The sequence below is a fragment of the Sorex araneus genome, chromosome 5 (assembly GCF_027595985.1).
Source record: "Sorex araneus isolate mSorAra2 chromosome 5, mSorAra2.pri, whole genome shotgun sequence".
Taxonomy (NCBI): Eukaryota; Metazoa; Chordata; class Mammalia; order Eulipotyphla; family Soricidae; genus Sorex; species Sorex araneus.
The window spans coordinates 160,562,079-160,580,779 of record NC_073306.1 but is presented as its reverse complement, the minus strand read 5'-3'; the positions used below and the strand labels follow the sequence as shown (position 1 = coordinate 160,580,779).

General features: G+C 44.0%; 1 protein-coding gene across 1 annotated transcript in view; it reads right to left on the bottom strand.

The window, feature by feature from the left end:
* ZCCHC4 (zinc finger CCHC-type containing 4) overlaps positions 1-18,701 on the bottom strand; it is a 52,590-nt gene continuing 33,889 nt past the window's right edge. Inside the window, exons 9-13 of the mRNA XM_055140613.1 lie at positions 9,365-9,486; positions 8,704-8,779; positions 6,474-6,525; positions 5,708-5,852; positions 1-1,598 (exon numbers count right to left, since the gene is read on the bottom strand). Of these exons, the coding sequence (XP_054996588.1) occupies positions 1,475-1,598; positions 5,708-5,852; positions 6,474-6,525; positions 8,704-8,779; positions 9,365-9,486 (519 nt within the window). The 3' untranslated portion in view covers positions 1-1,474. The remainder of the gene's footprint in view (positions 1,599-5,707; positions 5,853-6,473; positions 6,526-8,703; positions 8,780-9,364; positions 9,487-18,701) is intronic.

Here is an 18,701-nt window from a genome sequence, read left to right as displayed (position 1 = left end):
ACAACTTTTTATCACCACAGGTTTAAAACCAGAACCAGATGGGGGCTGGAGTGATATCACACCGGGTAGGGCATTTGCCTTGCACACGGCCAAACCGGGTTCAATTCCCAACATCCCATATGGGGTCCCCCGAGTACTGCCAGGAGTCATTTGTGAGTGCATCAGCCAGGAATAACCCCTGTGCAATGTCAGGTGTGACCCCCCCCAAAAAAAAACCACAAAAAAATTAAAATAAAAAATAAAAACAGAACCAGAAATCAGTATGTCAAACAATTAATTGTTTTTAAGTTTATAAACAGAATTAAAAATAACTTCAAAAAAAGAAGTAGCAAAGTATAACTAAACAACATATGTATAGGAAAAGAAGAATACCTGAGATAAAAACAAAACAAAAAATATGAACTGATCAAAACGATTCAATTGGAAGGAGCGCTTCAGGGGAGAAGCAGGAAGATGCTGTCTGTTCCCCATCCAAACTCTCCGTTAGTGCTGTGTGGACCACCAGGCAAGGATCCTGAGCTCCGGCCATCTGCATTCTCCCTCGGTATTTCTGTCAACACGAGTGACCAGTGACAGCAGAAATGAGGTCCAGGTACATGGGCCCCACTATCATGGAAATCACAAAAACATATCTCAGAAGCAACTATTATTATTCCCATCACCACCACGAAGAAGCAGAAGCTCTTAGAGAATGTGGCCTGGGACACATGGTAGGAAGTCTGAGTGTGAAAAGGAAGGAGGGGTGCAATCCACAAACGCGCCTTCTGTCACCACTTTCCCAGAGAGAAAATGGTACCTTGATGAGCAGACACTGAGACGGCAAAGCAAGTCCTAGTTCTGCAGACATCACTCACTGGACAACCCTTTCAGCGACTCCACAGCATCCACGGGCACCTGCAAGGCGTATCTGAAGCAAACGTACTTAATAATAATGTCTCCATAATTAGCATCGTAGATTGCTGGATGGCCTTGGTCAAAATTCTTTGCAGCATCTTCAGACCGTTCCTATAATTAATCACCCATGAACGTCTCTTTACAGGTGGCACGGTTAAGTCATTGGGCAGTATTTTAATACTGAACCTTAAAACATCCGTCAGACTTAACACAGTCTTAGGTTCAACGTAAACAGAATCTCGGGTCCTCGCTTTCATTTGCTTCTGACGCTGCGAAAGAATGCTGCATGCCCATTCTCCGATCAGAGAGGCTCTGAGTGTGGCTGGAGGAGACCTGGGGCAAGATAAAAGGCAGAGAGCGGGGAAGCCAGCGCAGCACGGAGCACCACCCCAGGCCTCAGCGAGGGGGCAGAGGGTCCGTGACGCCCGCAAATACCACCTGCCTATTATCTAGCCTGGAAAGGTGCATGCCTTTGAAAGCGACAGAATTTAAGTCCAGTGTGGCACTTTCAGAAAATGGCATCAAAGGTTGGACTATAAATCTTTCTTATTCTCCAGTCACTGGACATTTAAGAGCAGAGCTATTGATGGGCTCTTTCTCTCCTTCGCTTTTTCCCGGGAACGGATGTATGATTCATGGGGTGTCCTTCAGTGGTCTCCATTTTCATCTTATTACTTTTCCTTTGCTTCTGCTTCCTGACAGCTCTGAAAAACAAGGTGCTAAATTATTTTGTAGAATGAGCACAGTGAATTATGTAATTATGTTGAAGTTTAATTAACTGGCTATCCAAATAAGAAAACAGAAGGGAAAGAATTTACGGGATTATGAGCATAAATCCTCAGGCTCCTCACCATAATAACACGGAAACAGTCAGAGGCCTGACCAAGCAAAATGCTTGAGAAAAGAAATTTCTTTGAAAGATGGCAATTACAGATTGAGGGACAAACCAAGGCAGACAGCCAAATAATAAGCTGGGAGGGCTTTATTTCGGTAGGGAAATATATACATATATATCACATATTTTATACACACACACACACACGTGTGTGTGTGTATGTGTGTGTATATACTTCCCAACTCAGCACTTCAATCTCCAAATGAATTACATTTTCCAGAAAAAGAACTAATACATTTGGCAGTTAGCAGGGCTCAAAAAATGAAATAGAACACTGGGAAGAATATTCCGTTGAAAGAGGCCCATCCCCACGTATGAGATCCTAGGTTTAGTCCCTAGCGCTACCATAAAAACAAAAAAACTCTCTGGCCCTGAGAGAAAGTCCAGTGCTGAAGGCATCTGACTTGCATCCTGCGACCTCAGTTCTCACACCGTGTATGGTCCCCCAAGCACCGCCAGGAAAAACTCCTGAGCACAGATGGGTTTGGCCCGAACCCTGCAACCCTCACGCTACCCACAAACAAAACTTTCTTCCCGTGGCCCAGCTTGCAGCGACCAGCTCAGTTCCTCTCCTCAGGTCTGGAGCGTTGTCAAGTGCTTCACACTACTTGCGCTTCGTGACCCCTGCCTTCGCCAACGCTAGCTTGGAAACAGTGGGAACTTACCTTCTGAAGCCAAATGCTTCACCACAAAACACAAACCAAACCCAAACCAGGCCTTTGGCTTCTGGCTCTCTCTGAGGCGAGATGTGGGCAATCTGCCACTGAGAATGCTGACTGGTTCACTCACAGCTCGGGGCCAGAGACAGTGCCCAGGAGCCTAACATGAACCAAGGAACGGCCGGGCTGCTGAGCAGGCCAGGGTGGAAATTTCCACGAGCGGTGACCATGTCTCACTCTTTTTTTTCATAAATATAAATATTTATTCATTATAAAGTATGTAAAATTCTTTAGCAAGTTATGAGTAACATATCTTCTTTAATCTAGTAAGTGGCAACAATATGCACCATCAGTGAGCACCATGCTCAGTGCCACATGCTGGGAAACTTGTCCTGTCCTTTTTTTTTTTTTTTAACTTTTTAATGAAACACCGTGAAATACAATTATAGCTTACACAATTTCATGATTACGTTTCAGTCATACAATGGCCAAGTACCCATCCCCCCACCAGTGCCCAGAGTGTTGTGGTTTGCAATACAGGTATCAAGTGGCCATCGTGTTTGGTCTATCGTCTACTTCCAGCACGCATCTCCTGTCCTGGGCGAGCCCCCCAAGCATCCTCTGCTTGGTGTTCCCTTCTCTATCTCAGCCTGCCGTTTCCCCCAGCACGCGAGGCCGGCTTCCAAGCCATGGAAGAAAACCCCTAGTCCTCCAGGGGGATTATAATGATAATAATAATGGCAATAATGATAATTATAGTGATAATCCCGACTACCCTTGGGTGTTAGCCTCCCATTTTGTTGCCACGTCTCTCTTGACCTTCCCAGGACCCAAACCTCAGAAAGGCGCCCATGACAGGCACGCAGCCCAGCGCCTGAAACTCGGCCTCACTTGCTGTCCATTCCACGTGGACACTGGCTGCTGGGACTGCGAAGCAGAGCGCGTGTGACCGTGGCCTTCATGAGGCTGGGCACTGGAACCAAGAGCTGGACCCTCCCTTGTCCTTGCCTCCAATGCCCCCACTTCTATTCAGAATAAGCTTCGACTATAAAATCCTAAGTGAGGAGGTGGCAGGCACCGTGCTTCCAGGGCCTTCGATCCCACCATCTCCACATGTTCTTTTCAGAGATGGTTATGATAAACTGATTTGGTATATATCTAACAATTATCTTATTTTTCCTCAAAATTAAAGTGACCTGGGGTTGGGAATATAACAGTGGTAGAGCATCATTCAATCTCTTTCTCTGTCTCTCACCTGACCCGAGATTTGTCCTCTAACTTACAGGCATTTATATAACTGATAGAACAAGCTTTAAACCACAAGAGGGAGCTAGCATCATTCCAGTTCAAGGCCAAAGGAAAATTATTGCTAAAGAAAAATTAATATGACAGTCATAACAAAAATAAAAATGGGTCTATGCTAAAGAGGCTATTAAAATGATATACTATTGTAAAGAAAATTTTTCCTTGTCAATTTTATCATAAAAATGTTCAGAAAGCAACACCGTGAGATCACCATTGACTTTGGGACTCCTCTCCAAGAGAAGACAGCACCACTACTGAAGAATTATCAGCTGGACTACATCCTAAGAGATTTGCTGTTTGAATTAAATTTGATCAAATGTAGTACTGTGAGATACTAGATGATTTCCCTCAATGAAGACAATATATTACTATTAAATAGGCTAGCAGGGCTATTTAAGAACCACTAAGATCCTAGATATATTACCAAAATGCAAATTGGGCACCCATGTATCATAAGTTCACAGAGTTAATGGATGAGCGCTACCATCGCCTGTCTGCACTACAAATGAGTGTAAATGATGTCATAACCTCATACTCGCAGTCTTTGCATTACATTCATTTCCTAAGAAAGAATATTTTTATAATATTCTTCAATGCTCCTCTTTAAGTAATTTTGGGGGGGGGGGGGGTCAGACCCAGTGGTGCTCAGGGCTTCCTGGCTCTGTTCTCTGAGATCACTCCTTGCAGTGCTCAGGGGACCAAATGGGATGCCAGAAATCAAATCTGGGTTGGCCGTGTGCAAAGCAAGTGCCGTACCTGCGGTCATCACTCTGGCTCCTCATTAAATAAATTTTAAAATCCTACCTCATCCTCAATTATGTAGAGGATATCATTTTCTAAAGTACACAAAATAAAAAGTAGCAGAAAAGGTAGTTTACATAGTACCCAGAATTCAAATAGCTTGTGAAAAATAATTTCTACTGACCCATATAAAAGGGAATTCTAATATGATCATAGTTACTAAAACAGAAGATATACCCTCTCCAGTTTTGTTCCCATCTCAAGTCATATAATAATAGCACAAAAATGTGGAGGAGGGGGTAGCGGGAGGAAAACTGGGGACACTGGTGCTGGGAAATGTACACTGGTGGAGGGATGGGTGTCGGAACACTGTATGACTAAAATTCAATCATGAACAGCTTTGTAAGGTTCTATCTCAGAGTCATTTAATAATAAAAAAACTTTTTTCCATGTGGAGGGGTCACCTCTAGTGGTGCTCAGAAACCACTCCTGGGACCGCTGGCAACCAAACCTAGGGCGCCCACACACACCCCAGCCTGATTTGTCTCTCCGGTCGCAATAGCTCAAATGTTTATCCTCATTTCAATTTTCATGTAATGTTAAATTTTGGCTATCTGGTTTTCGAGTCAATAAAGGCAGAGGAATCAATACCTAGCATCCTCTTCATTAAAACGAAGAAGAGGAAGAAAAATGTAATCATATAAATGATGAATGCAGTTGCAATAACGTTTTTCTAAACTGGGCTACTATCAGTGCTCTAAGTTATGACCAGTACCCAATACTGATGGAGAAGAGTGAGTCAGATTAGGCTTTGGCTACAGAAACGTGAAGTATGCCTCTCCCGAAGTCTGACTCGGAGCCTTGTTCCTCCACTGTGCCCTGCAGAATTCTGGCTGCACTGACTCCATTCTTGCCCAAACCATCGTGGGTCTGCACCCCATCGGTCCCTTCCCAAAAGGCCTGAACTCTGACCCGCAAATTCTAACGTCACATGAACCGTAGAATACAAAAAGTCGAATAAGTTCTACTTTATATTTGAGTGACTCTCTAATGTCTTCCTTATGAATTCCAAACCCCATGACTCACACCTGTGCAATCAAGAGTGCCCAGTGAAAGCCACAACAGATGTTGCAGTTCTGACTCCTACTTCTGCGGATGGCTCCAGAAGGAGCTCACAGAACTCTGGTTCAGCCAATACAGTAACGCCACCAACCTGTTGGGCTTCTGTGCTCCACCCATGTTCGGACAGGCACTCCGTTTATGACCTAATTCACCACAGATGAAGCAGCCATCTTTTGGGCCTTCACAGGAATGTTCTGGAAGAGCACAGAGGTTGCAAGTGTTGCAGTGGACCCAGGCTGTGAAAACACAAAAGCTCTGTTTTAGCAGGGGCTCACTGAATATGCTTTTCAGCTTTCCAGACACGGGAGAGCCAAGTGTTGGCAAGTCAACATTTCCCTTGGGAGGCTCCCGTCAAGGGGTGAGACCCACATCCTGGAGCTAACTGCTTTGACACATGGCAACAAATCCAGCCCCATCCCTGTGTGCTCTGTACCACACAGCGAAGCTGGCTGGGGGACATACAGTCCCTTAAAGTCCACCAAATCAGAGGTTGGAGCGACAGTACAGCAGGGAGGGTGCTTGCCTTGCATGTGGCTGATTCAGGATCAATCCCTGGCATGGCACATGATTCCAAGATCCCTGAGCACAGAGCCAGGAGTAAGCCCTGAGAACCTCCAGGTACATCTCCAAAGCAAAGAAACAAAATTTTTAAATGAGTCTAACACCACACTGAATAGACATGAATCAGCCTTGTCAATGAAGGAGAATATGTCCATTTTGGTAACTAAAAATTTTAAAGCAAGCAAATTAGTGTAGGTCCCTCGTATATAAATATTATTAACCACAAAATTCTACTGAGTTGTAGAAAAACTCTAAAAATGTTTTTAGACACTCTCAAACACTGGCTAAATACTTACAAGGTTTGACACACTTTCTACAGAGCAGGCAATGGCGCCATTTCCTGCCATCCTACAAAAACAATTTTTAAATTATGTTTAATTTGTCATTGAAAATCAAGATGCACAATTAAAAATTAAAATGTCTTATTAAAATCTAGGTAAATTATTCATTTCCTTATTTCTCACTTTCCTGGGCTTCACAATTAAATACTTTGATTTTAATTTATGCATTCTCCACTCAACAGAAATGCCTGCCTCATAAGCCCCATGTCCTTAACTCCACAACCAGGGGATTTATCCATATGATCCCCAAAGTCCCTCTCCAGTTCAAGCAACACAACCTTCACAAAGAAGGACTCAATGCATATTTCAGGAGAATCACTGATTCAGAATCTCCTCATGCCTATCTGGCATAAGCCTTAACAAATTCCATTACTTAAAAAAGTTCACAGAAGTAGGAAGAAAGAAACAATAGTTTATAATTTTGGTAATTTCAGAAGCAGAAAAAAACAAATTCCTCGAAAGTGTACAAAACATATGTGTCCAGCTTGATAATTTTCATGAAGTAAATACTGATAAACCCAAATAGGTTAAAAAAAAAAGTATAAGCAGCCCCAAGATATGTTATTTTAAAAAATAACTTTGTAATTTTGTTTTTTGATTCCTGGCCCTGCACTCAGGAATTACTCCTGGCAGTGGCAGTACCCAGGGGACTATACGGGATGCTGAGGATCAAACCTTGGACCGGCTGCATGCAAGGCAAGCGCCCTACCTTCACTAACCCTCCAGCCCTGATGTCCCTGCTTAACTCAGCATCCCTCCTTCCCACTCAGCAGCACCTATTCTAGTGGTGTGGTCAGCCCCTCCTTGCTCTCATTCATTCTGACTGTGCCAACGTGTACATCTCTAAAAAGTAAAACTCTGACTTCTTTATTTTGAGCCTTTCACAAGCTGTGCATGTTTCAACAAGGAGTACAGATAACCTCTAAATAAACTAAAAATAAATGTTATCAGATGGGTTACTGTCATTAAAAGTAAAACTCAGGGGTTGGACCAATAGCACAGCGGGTAGGGCGTTTGTCTTGCACGCAACCGACCCGGGTTCCATTCCCAGCATCCCATATGGTCCCCTGAGCACCACCAGGAGTAATTCTTGAGTGCAGAGCCAGGAGTAACCCCTGTGCATTGCCAGGTGTGACCCAAAAAGCAAAAAAAAAAAAAAAAAACTAAACCAAAACAAAACAAAAAAACAAACTCAGCTCCAGCTCCTTGGAAAGCACTTACCCAGAGAAAGTGCTTGGTGTATGTACTTCTGAGTACTCCCAAGAATTCAGAATGAGGGCATTCACTAATTCAATGCCTTATCTAAAGTATTTTTTTTGTTTTGGGGGGGCTATTCCTGGCATGGTGCTCACAATTTGTGCCAGGCGGTGCTTGGGGCTCATGCAGCACCAGGGACTGAACTCGGGGCTCATGCTAACTCTTTGAGGTACGCCTCCAGCTCCGAACATCTCTATTATGACCGCAACCAAATGACGCGTTCATTTACAGTGCTTTACTTGAAACATGTGGTTGTTAGTGAGCTGTCATTCAGTAGCACATAAAAATAAATTCAAGTCATTGTTAATGATGATGGCAGCAACTAAATATTTTTGGAAGTTGTACTTTGTAATTAGAAATAAAATACTGTATTAAAGTATAATTAATAAAGAATGACACATTAATACAAATTATAACATTAAGAAAATACCATTACGGGGCTAGAGAGACTTTTTTCTTTTTACTTTTTCATTGAATCACTGTGAGATAGACCCTTACAAAGCTGTTCATGATTGGGTTTCAGTCATACAGTGTTCCAACACCCATCCTTCCATCAGTGTACATTTCCCAGCACCAGTGTCTCCAGGTTCCCTCCCATGAACCCCGCTACGCTCTGCCTGCCTCTGTGGCAGGCGCTTTTCTTCTTTCTCCCCCCCACTCCGCCTCTCTCTCAGTGGCTAAGGCGCTCGCCTTGCACACAGCTGACCTGGATTCAATCCCCAGCATGTGTTCCCCCAAGCCCCACCAGGAGCAATCCCTGAGCACAGAGCCAGAAATAAACCCTGAGTATGCAGGTATGGCCCAAAACTGGAAAAAATAAAAGAAAAAAGAAAAAAAGAAGAAATGACGATTATACAAATGTAACAAAACTAGTGAACTAAAGTAAGACAAACACTTGAGTACGAATAAATTTGAAAGAAACCTGTACCTTGGATGTGCAAGAACCACAGTGCTCACAGTGCTGATTCTCGAGAGAAACGTACCGTTGGCACAGAGGGCAAAATCTGAGGAGGAAAGAAAGAAATCAGGAGCACATTCCTACCAAGGCTTGGCGGCAGATTAGAGTCCACAAGTACTTGGGGGCAAATCCACAGGAAGACACGGACCCAGCGGAAAAGCAAGAGAAGGATGACCGGAGTCAATGCTGACAGTGTGACCTGCCCTTGGGGCTCAGCCCTCATCCGATGAAGGCTGACCCTCAGGGCCCCTGAGCTCGCGCGTGTACCCCTCTTCCTCAGGAAGGGTCACCTGCTCGCCTGTACCCCTCTTCCTCAGGAAGGGTCACCTGCTCGCCTGTACCCCTCTTCCTCAGGAAGGGTCACCTGCTCGCCTGTACCCCTCTTCCTCAGGAAGGCTCACCTGCTCGCCTGTACCCCTCTTCCTCAGGAAGGCTCACCTGCTCGCCTGTACCCCTCTTCCTCAGGAAGGCTCACCTGCTCGCCTGTACCCCTCTTCCTCAGGAAGGGTCACCCGCTCGCCTGTACCCCTCTTCCTCAGGAAGGCTCACCTGCTCGCCTGTACCCCTCTTCCTCAGGAAGGCTCACCTGCTCGCCTGTACCCCTCTTCCTCAGGAAGGGCCACCTGCTCACCTGTACCCCTCTTCCTCAGGAAGGGTTATCCTGCTGGCAGGAACATTGGTGAAGATCCGCACGGGGGACTGTTTGCGGCCTCTCTTCCCATGTTTATAGAGAGCGTGGTTATCATAATCCACCTAGAAAGTTAAGAGCAAATGTTTTAAAAAAGAAAATTTCCAGGGCTGGAGCAATCGCACAGCGGGGGGTAGGGCGTTTGCCTTGCACGTGGCCGACCCAGGTTCGATTCCCAGCATCCCATATGGTCCCCTGAGCACCACCAGGAGTAATTCCTGAGTGCAAAGCCAGGAGTAACCCCTGTGCATCGCCGGGTGTGACCCAAAAAAAACCCCAAAAAAACAAAAAAGAAAATTTCCTCAAATGAGTAAATATTCCTGAAGATTCTTTATCCAATAAGTGAACAAAACTGGTGACAAGATAGAACACAAATCAACATACTTAATAAGAACTTATTAAAAGCCAGAGTTTGTCTGTTCATCATGTCTCGGGAAGGTTTCTCTAGCAGTGCGATTTCATTATTGAAAGGCATTCACGGAGCAAGGGTGATGATGCCGCGGGTAAGGCATTTGCCTGGAGAGCAGACAATCTGGGTTCAATCTCCAGCATCCCACGAGGTCCCCTGAGCACTGCTAGGAGTGGTTCCTGAGTGCACAGCCAGTGTAATCCCTGGGCATTGCCAGTGTGCCCCTTAACAGTGCCTCCCCCCAAAAAAACACCTTCAAAAAAAATCACGAAAAGAGATTCATGTTGCCTTATCAAGGGAACAGTGCTGTTATTCTATACAACAGACTCGAGTTCCAGCAAGAGCTGGGAAGGAAATGCAACCAACAGGCTCGATTTCCTTTTTCATTAGCTTCCTGCTCCTGTCCTTCCCAGCCGTCTATTGACACACTTGTCTCAATTTGCTTTTGAGCCCACTGTGAACCCATCTAGTCTAAATCCACTCTTTCATTAGATCAGTAACTCCAAAAGTATGGATCTGCATCAGTAACATCACCACCCACGATCTCATAAGGAAAGCATCATTCGGGGTGATAGCATAGCAGATAGGGTGTTTGCCTTGCCCGTGGCCTACCCGGGTTCGATTCCCAGCATCCCATATGGTCCCCTGAGCACCGTCAGGAGTAATTCCTGAGTGCAGAGCCAAGAGTACCCCCTGAGCTTCGCTTGGTGTGACTCCAAAAAGTAAAAAAAAGAAAAGCATCGTTCTTGTAGCCAGGGAGATAGTTAAGGGTGAGAGGCGCATGCCTTGCATACTCAGAGACTCACATTCACTCCCTGGCCACGAGGGCCCATTGAGCACTACCAGAGACTGCTTTGGGGGGTTCCCAAGCAACCCGGGAGTGTCACTGGAGGTCCCCAGCACCCCACATCAATGGCCTGAGCACTGAACCGTCCAGCCCAGTTGGTTGAGTATTCCCACAAGTGGACTCCAGACTCCGGAGCGCTCCCCTAAAGCAGAAACAATGAAATTCTTGCTCCTCTTAGGATTTAATAAAACAGAAGCTCTGGGAGTCAGGTCCAGCAGCCTGTATTCTCAACAAGCCCTCCTGTGTACTAAAATTTGGGAACCAAGATTTTAGATGACTCACAAAAATACCGGGATATCTTTCTGAGATCACTACCAGTGAGCCCCCGTCTTTCAATGAGGGCAATAACGGGGTTCTGAGCAGGACCACACTTAAGACTAACAGTCTTGCTGGCTTACAGACTCATGACTCACTGGGCCAGTTCTACAGCGTCAGACCCTCTCCATCTCAAACACTGGAGAGAGAGGCCGTGAAGGGGAGATTCCTGCGCTCCCAATGGCCAAACCAATGCGGCTCCCAGATTTACAGGTGAACAAATCAAAAAACAATGAGCCAGCATCCCCTGCAAGGGAGAGGCCAGAGGAGGAGACCCAGCTAGCTGAGGGCAGTGTGAGAAACTCCCGTCTGTGTGGACTGACCCAGCATGACGGCCCATGAGCTAGCCTTTCCCACAGAGGCCAGTCTGACGAGGCAGAACTCAGATCCCAGGTGGAGCGAGAGAGCAATAAATCCAGCTCATTTCCATTAACAAATCATGGGGAAGGAAGAGGATTCTGAGTTTAACGCGCTGGGGGTGTCTATTCAGCAAAGGGAAGACAGGGAGGTCCTAAGACTGCTTCATCCTTGGAGGGGGGTCATGTGGAATGGAAATTAGAATTCTCCTTTATTGCTTGGGAGAACAGAAGTGGGACCAATGGTTAGGAGTTAATAGGGAGCATATTTTATCTCAATATGAGAAAATTTTCTAACGATTAGAGCTATTAAATAAATTGAGTTGCCTTGTAAGGCTGTAGGATTTTGCTCACTGAAAGCGTTCGAGTGAGGCTAGATGGCTTCTTGTCATGAATTTAGTGCGATGATTATTACAGTGGGAAGTTTGCCTAGGTTACCTCCATGTTCCTTTCCAACTTTAAAATTCTATGAATAGATGTTACCTATTAGAGGTTCCCATATGAAAGGAGATTTTTACTTCAAAAATCACCTTAAAATAGCACCTTGAGCATTATTCTTTTAAAATGAGTTAAATTCATAATTTTTTCTTAATGTGTTCCTCAATGTATCGATAAATATATGTATTACTTTCAACAAAGACGTTATGAACATTTATGAATGTCATAAGAAGAAAACTCTTCCCAAGAGAATCTTACAAAGATTTTCAAATGTAGGGGAAAAGTGTCTTCAAATGCTTTCTAGCAAATGGAATATTCCAAGCAATATAATAGATGGCAGATGGAAGATGGAAAAAAAAAGAGAACAATTTCTTTATGGTTACCCAAGGAGTCAGAGAATGTATGTGTCAGGAAGGTGGTTGATTGCTTGATTTTGCATAACCTAATTGAGATTATTATTATTTTTAAATGCGGGTTTGTTGTGCTAATTAACTATAAACATATGGTATGTAAAATGCATGCTGCTAGGGTAAATTAATGTACCTCTAACATACATCCATATTTCATAGCTTCCTCCACACAAATAAACCTCCTATGGAAGTGCTATAAAGCAAACACAATTTTGCAAATTGCGTATCACTAGTAGTAGAGCTGATACACCATTTTCCCATCATTATCTCTGACATTTCACTCACAATGATGATGAGAGGCATTTTCAAACACAAAATTTCTCCCATGGAACTGATTAATGTGATGAAGTACTGTATAGAAATGAGGGAAAGCTCAAAATCTCTGCAACTCCTAACTTTTAATTTTATCGACACGCAAATTTCTTCCATAGCGCTGAGGCTGAAGCTAGTTATATAGACCAATACATTCCTGCCATCAACAGACATTTTACACCTACTAGGCTTTAGGCATCGTGCTAAAAACGAAACAAAGCAAAAAACCCCACAGAGATTAAATAAGATAGAATACGTGCATTTTCATAATTCTGGAAGGGTTGCGTTGTGTTGAACTCTGGTAGATTCCAAAGATGCCAAGTGAATTCTCTACTCAACTTCTACCACAACAAGGTCTTGTGGTCAGACCCGCCATGCCCTATGCAACTATTTAAAACGAATCACGGGCAAAGACATATCCGCCTGTTTCTCTTCTATTCTTTCTTTCCCCTTCTCACTCCAGACTGAATAATTAAATAATAGATTTTATTATCTATTGAGTTTTAAAAATTTTAGTTGTCATCTTGTAATCATCCCTCAGGAATTCCTGTCAAAATACCTCCGTGATCAAGCCTGAGGCTGCTTCTCTACACCTGAAACCTACTTCCCTGTGTGGGACTATTTGGAGGGAGGGGTACACCCTGCAGCGCTGGGGTGCTTGAGGGTCCCTGCTGCCGGGGGTTGGGGGCTGGGGAAAGAACCGAGGCTCCCCTCAGCGTGCACCCCTGCCACCAAGCCAGCTCTGTGGCCCCAGATATTGTTCTTTAAGTATAACCAGTATATCCAGTATATCCTCTGCTCCTCTGGCAGGAGAATGTACTCAGGGGGCTCCCAAGCAGTGCTGGTAGGGGCTGGGGACCACTTCCAAGGACACTCAGACAACCAGGCCTGGCGGTTCAATGTTAGGGCTGGAGAATGCTCGTGCCCTGCAGAGTCAGGGACCACCAGGGTCACCCTGGCAGTGTGAAAGGGGCCAGCAGGACCCAGCCAGTGAGGCTGGGTCACAGGATCACGTCCTGCAGTGCCGGGGCAGGGGGGTGACCATGCACTCTAATCCCAGCCCCAAGAATGTGACTTTGTACTATACAGACAAATGTCCTAGACTGCAAAGAAACCAGGGACCACGGCATGTTCAGGGACAGAAGTGAGGTGAGCGGATCTCGTCCGGATACGGTGAATACAGGACCTGATGCCACGAATCAATCACATCCCTCTGCCACTGCGCATGGTGTCCTCAAACACATCCTCCCGAAGTCCCTCCCAATCTATCAGGCTCAGCAGCTAAAAGGGAAACGCACCTGCCATACCTTTCCTGGTTCAATCATTTTCTTTTATAGACAAGGAGGCAGAGGCCTGGAAAGATAAAGCAACTGGCCCGAGATGAAATAGCTTCTAAGAGGCTGTATGAGCACCCAAACTTCTGGCTCTAAATCAGAGTTTCTATTCCTGATCACATTCTTCCTTTCTAATCTATCCTGAATAAGCCTCTCGGTATTGTAGGTTTCTGATGATTATCTTATCCTTTACTCATCATGTGCTTTGTCACTGAAGGGCCTCCATAATTTTTATTTTATGAAGACCTGCATAGTAGTACTTCTGCCTTCCTCCTACCTGAAAAGGATTTTAAAAAAAAATTGAAAAGAGAGTTTTTTTAGTATGGGTTCTGACTGAACTGAGGCTCAGGGTCTCTCATCATCTCAGGTGGAGTGAGAAAGAGGGTGGCCTGATGAAGGTCTAGGAGGAAAAGATCTGTGTAGGAGGAGAGACTTCCCAATTCTGCACAAGATGAAGACATATAATGGATAAGGAAAAAAAAAATTGCCAAAAGATGCAACTAAAGTAATAAGAGAATGGGAAGAAAACCACAAAGATCAAAAAGGAGAAGAAGTCCAGGACACTTGTGTGTGTGAGGGGGGGCGGGGCAAAGGGTAGAAAAAGGAAAAAGAGGTGCCACGACAAATAGGGCTCCCCATACACCAGAAGACATGATGAAGACGGTGCCCCCAAATGAACAGGGAAGAGCATTTTCCTCGGTAAGAACTAGGAAAAGCAAAGATCCATTTCTTCGTATCCTGACCAACACTTGGTATTTCTTATCTCACTGATTACAGGTAAGAGGCAACCGCTGGGGTGGGGGGGTAGGGGGGATGTCTTGCATTGCATGAATGACACTGAGCATCCACTCTCTGCCCATTTTCAACAGGATTGCAATTATGTAGCACTGTAGCATTGTCGTCCCATTGTTCATCAATTTGCTTGAGCAGGCACCAGTAACATCTCCACTGTAATAATGTGAGTTATGTATTATGTGTGTCATGCCAGTCGCCCAAAAGCTTACATTTGGTAGACTGGGGACACCTGTAAAGGCTATTATTGGCCACCCCAGAAAACCTCTGTCCCTCTTCGAGAGCCCGGTAAGCTACAGAGAATATCCTGCCCGCGAGGCAGAGCCTGGTAAGCTACCCGTGGCGTACTCGATATGCCAAAAACAGTAACAAAGACAGTCTTCATTCCCCTGATCCTAAAAGAGCCCGCAACACGTCATCAGGCTAAACTAGTATGCCACAGGGACAAATGGAGACATTACTGGTGCCCGCTCAAGCAAATCGATGAACAAAGGGATGACAGTGATATAGTGATACATTATGTGTTACTATGTTATGTATTAATCATGTGAGTTCTTTATGTAGTTTGGATGTCTTCAAACATGTGATTTACAAGTAATCCTTAAAAATGAAGGAGACAAGATACATTATATTATTAAGCCCACTGAACAACTGAGCTTCAAAGTCAGATATAATGTATAGGCCTGGCTGGTAAATGGCAGACTAGTAAAATTCGACTCGCTGTCAACTCTGGAATGCAGGCTGGGGCAGGAGTGTTAGTACAGTGGGGACGACGTTTACTTTGCACATGGCCAACATGAATTTGATTCCCCGAATCCCCCATGGTCTCCTGATCACCAGCAGGAGTAATTACTGGGGGCAGAGCCAGGAATAACCCGGAGCATCACTGGGTGTGACCCAAAAAGCAACAAAATAAACCCAAAACAAAACCAACAACAACAACAACCCCATAACAAACAAAGCCCCCCCGCCCCCGCATGCTCTTTTTTTCTTTTTTATTCCATTCCTCATTCTGTATCTAGAGGGCACTACTTCCATGCCACGCACTATTCCAGATGATTAGTCACCATCAACAGCAGCAGGTGCCTCTGGAAACCAGAGCGAGTCTATGGAATTAAGCTTTGGTATATGTCAGCTGTCTCTAACAGCAAATGTTACTAAGAAACAGAAAACTGGGTGTCCAAAAGAGAAAAGTAAGCCAGCTTTGAGAAGACTTAGACTGAATTTTACCTAAAGAAATCAAAGTTAAAATGGCTTTTATTATACCCCTTTCAAAAGGAGCATGTTGATGTAATTCAAAATGCTCATAACACCTGACACCATTAATTCTTTAAATTCTATTTTAGTTGTGGTATTTCTCTTTAGTAAGTTAAGAAAATATGGAAAGAGGGCGACTATAAAAATGTCTTGTCTCCCTGCTCATGGATAGAAAGACTTAACATTGTCAAAAATGGCAATACTCCCCAAAGCACTATACAGATTCAATGTGATCCCTATAAGGATACCCATGAAATTCTTCAAAGAAATTGATCAAACACTCCTGAAATTCATATGGAACAATAAATGCCCATGAATAGCTAAAGCAATTCTTGGGAAAAAGACGATGGGAAGCATCACCCTCCCCAACTTCAAACTTTACTACAAAGCAGTAACAATTAAAACAGCATGGAACAGGAACAAAGGCAGAGCCGCTGATCAATGGAACAGGGTGGAATATCCCTACATGCAACCCAAAATATATGACCATCTGATCCTTGATAAGGGGGCAAGAAATGTGAAATGGAACAAGGAAAGCCTCTACACCAAATGGTGCTGGCATAACTGGATAGCCACATGCAAAAAAGTGGGCTTAGACATCAACCTAACACCATGCACAAAAGTCAGATCAAAATGGATTAAAGACCTCAACATCAGACCACAGTCCATAAGGTACAGAGAAGACAAGGTTAGCAAAACCCTTCACAATATTGAAGCTAAAGATATCTTCAAAGATGACACGGAACTAAGTAATCAAGTAGAAACAGAGATAAACAAATGGGACTATATTAAACTAAAAAGCTTCTGCACCGCAAAAGACACAGTGACCAGAATTCAAAGGCAATCTACAGAATGGAAAAGGATATTGACCCAATACCCATCCGATAAAGGGTTGATATCAAGGGTATATAAAGCACTGGTTGACCTCTACAAAAAGAAAACATCCAACCCCATCAAAAAATGGGGTGAAGAAATGAACAGAAACTTTCTCAAGGAAGAAATACAAATGGCTAAAAGGCACATGAAAAAATGCTCTTCATCACTAATCATCAGGGAGATGCAGATCAAAACAACTATGAGATACCACCTCACACCACAGAGAATGGCTCACATCCAAAAGAACAAAAACAACCGCTGTTGGCGTGGATGTGGGGAGAAAGGAACCCTGCTACACTGCTGGTGGGAATGTCGACTGGTTCAGCCCTTTTGGAAAACAATATGGTCGATTCTCAAAAAATTAGAAATTGAGCTTCCATTTGACCCAGCAATACCACTCCTGGGAATATACCCCAGAGAAGCAAAAAAAATATAGTCAAAATGACATCTGCACCTATGTTTATCGCAGCACAGTTTACAATAGCCAGAATTTGGAAAAAAACTGAATGCCCGAGAACAGATGACTGGTTAAAAAAACTTTGGTACATCTACACAATGGAATACTATGCAGCTGTTAGAAAGCATGAAGTCATGAAATTTGCATATAAGTGGATCAACATGGAAAGTATCATGTTGAGTGAAATGAGTCAGAAAGAAAGAGACAGACACAGAAAGATTGCACTCATATGTGGAATATAAAGTAGCAGAGAGGTACGAGCTAGCAATGATGCAGCCTCTGGCAGAAAGCCCTCTGGACTTAGTCACTAAAATACTAAAATACAAGAATCTAGAACCTCACGGCCGCTACTGTGGCCACACGACCTCACATCTCCTCATTCTCAGCAATGGGAAACAAATTATCAAATGCTTCCTTTCCAGCAGGTCCAACTCTGGGGGGGAAACTCCAAACAATAATAGTGAGTTTTTTTATTTGTATGTAATCAAAGAGAAAGTAAAGTGAAATTTATCAACTACACAGGTGGGGTGGGGGCGGGGGGTAGGTTTACTGTGGTTCTTGGTAGTGGAATATGTGCACCGGTGAAGGGATGGGTGTTCGAGCATTATGTAACTGAGACTTAAGCCTGAAAGCTTAGTAACTTCCAACATGGTGATTCAATTAAAAAAAAATAAATTTAAAAAAAAGTCTTGTCATTCATTAAGAGTGCCTAGATGCAAGTGGAACAGAGAAGGGATCACGAAGACAATGATGGTTGGAGGATTGTTCAGGAAGGGAGATGTGTGCTAAAAGTAGATAAAGGACAAACGCGATAGCGTCTTAGTATCTGTACTGCAAACCATAATGCCCAAAAGTAGAGACAGCATATGGGGGAAACTGTCTGCCACAAAGGCAGGAGGAGGGCTGGAAAGGGGAGGGGGGTATACTGGGGACACTGGTGGTAGAGAATGTGCACTGGTGGAGGGATGAGTGTTTGATCACTGTATGACTGAAACTCAAACATGAAAGCCTGTAACTGTATCTCACGGTGATTCAATAAAGAAAAAAAGAAGTGCCTAGATAGGGAAAGCAAACTGAGTTCAAAAAGAAGAGGACAGGGGCTGGAGCAACAGTACAGCGGGGAGGGTTTCTGCCTTGCACACAGCCAACCCAGATTCGATCCCGGCATCCCATATGGTCCCCCTAGCACCGCCAGGAATAATTTCTGAGTGCAGAGCCAGGAGTAACCCCTGAGCATCGCCAGGTTTGGGCCAAAAACCAAATAAATAAATAAGTAAATAAAGAGAAGAGGACAATAGCATGATAGCACAGGCTGTTAGTGAATTTAAGATCATTAAAAGCATAAAAATGATACAACTACATTTGAAATATATGTGCTTACATAAGACTCAGAGGAGAAAACAGAATAAATTCCTCTGCTATGATTACAAATTACATCCAAGTGTTCTTTAAAAAAATTTCAAATAAACACTTCAAA